This window comes from Myotis davidii, unplaced genomic scaffold (genome assembly GCF_000327345.1).
Source record: "Myotis davidii unplaced genomic scaffold, ASM32734v1 scaffold1055, whole genome shotgun sequence".
Taxonomy (NCBI): Eukaryota; Metazoa; Chordata; class Mammalia; order Chiroptera; family Vespertilionidae; genus Myotis; species Myotis davidii.
The window spans coordinates 802806-806092 of record NW_006286477.1 but is presented as its reverse complement, the minus strand read 5'-3'; the positions used below and the strand labels follow the sequence as shown (position 1 = coordinate 806092).

Genomic DNA, 3287 nt, shown 5'->3' with positions numbered 1-3287 from the left:
GCAGGACAGGGACAGGGGCAGGGGCAATGACAGGGACAGGGCCAGGGTCAGGGCAGGGCCGGAGCAGGAGTACAAACTGTTCACCCAGAGGTTCCAGCCCGGACACCGGTAACCCTCCTGCTCCCCGGGCTCTGCCACGGGCGTTACGGCCAGACCCCGGTTCTGACAGGACAGACCCAGCTCCGCCCACCAAGCGTCCAGACCGAGAGGGCGCCCTCCAGGCGCTGGGTTGCTCTGAGTCCCAGGGACCCTCGGTCGTCCCTCCCTGAGAACTCGCTGCAGCCACGGCCGGGAGCAAGGGGAGGACAGCGAGTGCCCGGCTGTAGGCGCAGCTCTGCAGCCACCCAGCTGCCCCCAAACCGCTGTGCCTCCGGGGCTGCAACCCCAACGCTCAGATCCCAAACTTTTTTAAAAACTTGTTACATTTAGTTATTTCCGCTTTTGTTTTGTTAATCCTCACCTGAGGGTATTTCCCTACGGGTTTTTAGAAAGAGTGGAAGGAGGGGAGACAGAGAGAGACACAGCAATGGACTGCTTCTCACATGCGGATGAGGGATCGAGCCTGCAGCTGAAGTAGGAGCCCTGGACCGGAATCGAACCCGGGACCCTTCAGTGCGCAGGTCAATGCTCTGTCCACGGAGCCACCCCAGCCAGGGCCCCAAAACAGACTTTGAAAGTCCAGTTCAGTGGAGAAATGACCTCGTTCGAACTGCTGAGACTTCAGCTGCAAAGAGAATTCCAGGCGCTCTCGCTGGAGACCGAGCCACGCACGCCTCGGCCCCGCGGCCGCTCTACATGGAGGCCCGCTCTGCTGCTCCCCGGGCTCCCTGGCAGGCGCACGCATCCTGAGCACCTACTGTGCGCCTCCCGCTGGCTGGGCCCCGCGGACGCCCTGGCAAACGAGGCCCAAATGGACTCTGGGCACAGAAGCCGCCACCTGCCGCAGCCAGAGGGCTCTCTGCTCGGAAAGGGGCTGGGGGACCGCGACCGGCTCAGACACCCGCCGGGCAGGAGCGTCAGGGGTGAAGCCTGGAGCCCGAGGCCTCTAGCATTTTTAATGTAAAAACAGACAAAACAGCAGTTCTGGTTCAGAGCACCCGTTTCTACATATTGTTGAGGCCAACACTTAAAAACTGACTCCCTGATATGAGCTTTAGAATAAGATATTCCGGTCGGGCAGGGGTGGCTCAGTGACTGAAAGTCGACCTATGACCCAGGAGGTCAGGGTTCGATTCCCGGTCAGGGCACAGGCCCGGGTTGTGGGCTCCATCCCCAGTGCGGGGCGTGCAGGAGGCAGCCCATCCATGGTTCTCTCTCCTCATTGATGTTTCTATCCCTCTCCCTTCCTCTCTGTCTAATAAAAAATCAATGATCAAGCCACAACCCGGGCTGTGCCCTGACTGGGACTCAAACCCTGACCTCCTGGTGCGTAGGTGGACGCTCCGTCCCTGAGCCCCGCCAACGGGGTTTCCCGGCCTTTTGTCCCCTGGGCGGGTCCCCGGGGGCTTACCCTCGGTGGGGGAGCTGAACTTGGTCTCGCTGACGAAGGAGGACAGGTCCGAGGGCTGCGGGAAGTCCTGCTTGTCCGCCTCCAGGTCCACCGTCACGCACGCCCACTTCTGGCCGGTGACGGCCAGCTTCTCCTCGTCCGTCGCGTGGACCACGGCCGAGATCACTGGCGGCGTCTCCGGCGTGGCCGCGGGCGTGGGGTCCTGCGAGGAGGAGGGGAGCCATCCAGTGTCCGCGCCCGGCCCCGGCCCGGCCCTTGAACGAGGTGGGGGAAATGCCCAGGGTCCCCGGACACAGCTCTGCCCTTTGTAATAAAGCTCCTTTTCTGGCGGCTGGTCGCGGGGGCCGGGGCTTAGAGAAGTGGGGAGGTTGGGTTATCGGGCGTCTCGGTCATTTGAGATGCTCCTGCTCATTCACTTGGAGGAAAAGGACACTTTCACTTCTCGTCATTTTAGTGCTTTGATGCCTGGGCTGGGCCCACAGTCGCTCTGGGCTGTCAATCCTCGCACCTGCTGGTGGGGACAGAGAGGGCTCGTGCCGCCATGGCCGCAGGGGCCCATCCCCCATCCCCGCAGGCTGTGCAGCTGAGCAGGGGGGCGGGGGGAGCCCCGGGATGCCAGGGCGGAGCCAGGGCTGGGACCCAAGCCCCGTCCCAGGCCCGTCTCTCTCTGCAGCCCCCGCCCGGCAGGGGTTGGCTGGCTCCGCTGGACTGGCTCCGATGCGGGGGGGGTTTTAGGACAGCGATTCTCAACCTTCCTCTCGCCGCGACCCTTTAATACAGTGCCTCATGCTGTGGTGACCCCCAACCATAACATTATTTTCGTTGCTACTTCCTCACTGTAATTTCGCTACTGTTAGGAATCGTCATGTAAATATCTGATATGCAGGATGTATTTTCATTGTGACAAATTGAACATAATGAAAGCATAGTGATTAATCATAAAAAAAAATATGTAATTATATATGTGTTTTCCGATGGTCTTAGGCGACCCCTGTGAAAGGGTCGTTCGACCCCCAAAGGGGTCACGACCCACAGGTTGAGAACCGCTGTTTCAGGACCTGAAGGGCCTGGCACGCCCACCAGAGGGCGGACAGCCTTCCCTCGTCTGGTCTGCGACGGGGAGAAGACGTGTGGGTACCGGGTGGCAGAGCGAGTGAGCAGGGGCTGGGCCTCCCACTGGATGTGGGTTACAAACCCCAGTGCTCCTGCCTGGCTGGCGTGGCTCAGTGGTGAGCATCGACCTAGGAACCAGGAGGTCAGGGTTCGGTTCCCGGTCAGGGCACAGGCCCGGGTTGTGAGCTGGATCCGCAGTGGGGGGCGTGCCGGAGGCAGCCGATCCGTGATCCTCTCTCACCACTGATGCTTCTCTCTCTCCCTCCCTCCCTCCCTTCCTCTCCCTCTGAAATCAGTAAAATAAACAAATAAAAATTCCAGTGCTCGTGACACAGGCTCAGGCGCCTCCCGTGTCCATTTACCTCCACGACTCCCTGGACATAGACACATTCTCAGCAAACGAACAGGAGATGGGCGGCAGGTCCCCGAGGGGCCTCTAGCGCAGCGGTCGCCGGCCGGTGGTCCGAGGACCACTAGTGACCCATGAGGTCCGCAAGCCTGGCGACCGCTGCGCTAGAAAGCACCCCCACATCTCCCTGAACATCGTCCATCTCGGGACACAGCCCGACCCCCCACGGGGAGGGCATCCAAACGGTGTCTTGCCAACACCAGGAAGCGCCGTGGAGGAGGCAGGGAGGGTGCCGGCCGTGGGCGGAGACGGGAT

At 61.3% G+C, this 3287-nt stretch overlaps 1 protein-coding gene across 1 annotated transcript in view; it reads right to left on the bottom strand.

Annotated features, from left to right (window-relative positions):
• Positions 1–3287, bottom strand: part of TACC2 (transforming acidic coiled-coil containing protein 2) — a 35787-nt gene that overhangs the window by 28341 nt on the left and 4159 nt on the right. The window contains exons 2-3 of the mRNA XM_015560160.1: positions 1392–1764; positions 78–162 (exon numbers count right to left, since the gene is read on the bottom strand). Of these exons, the coding sequence (XP_015415646.1) occupies positions 78–162; positions 1392–1764 (458 nt within the window). The remainder of the gene's footprint in view (positions 1–77; positions 163–1391; positions 1765–3287) is intronic.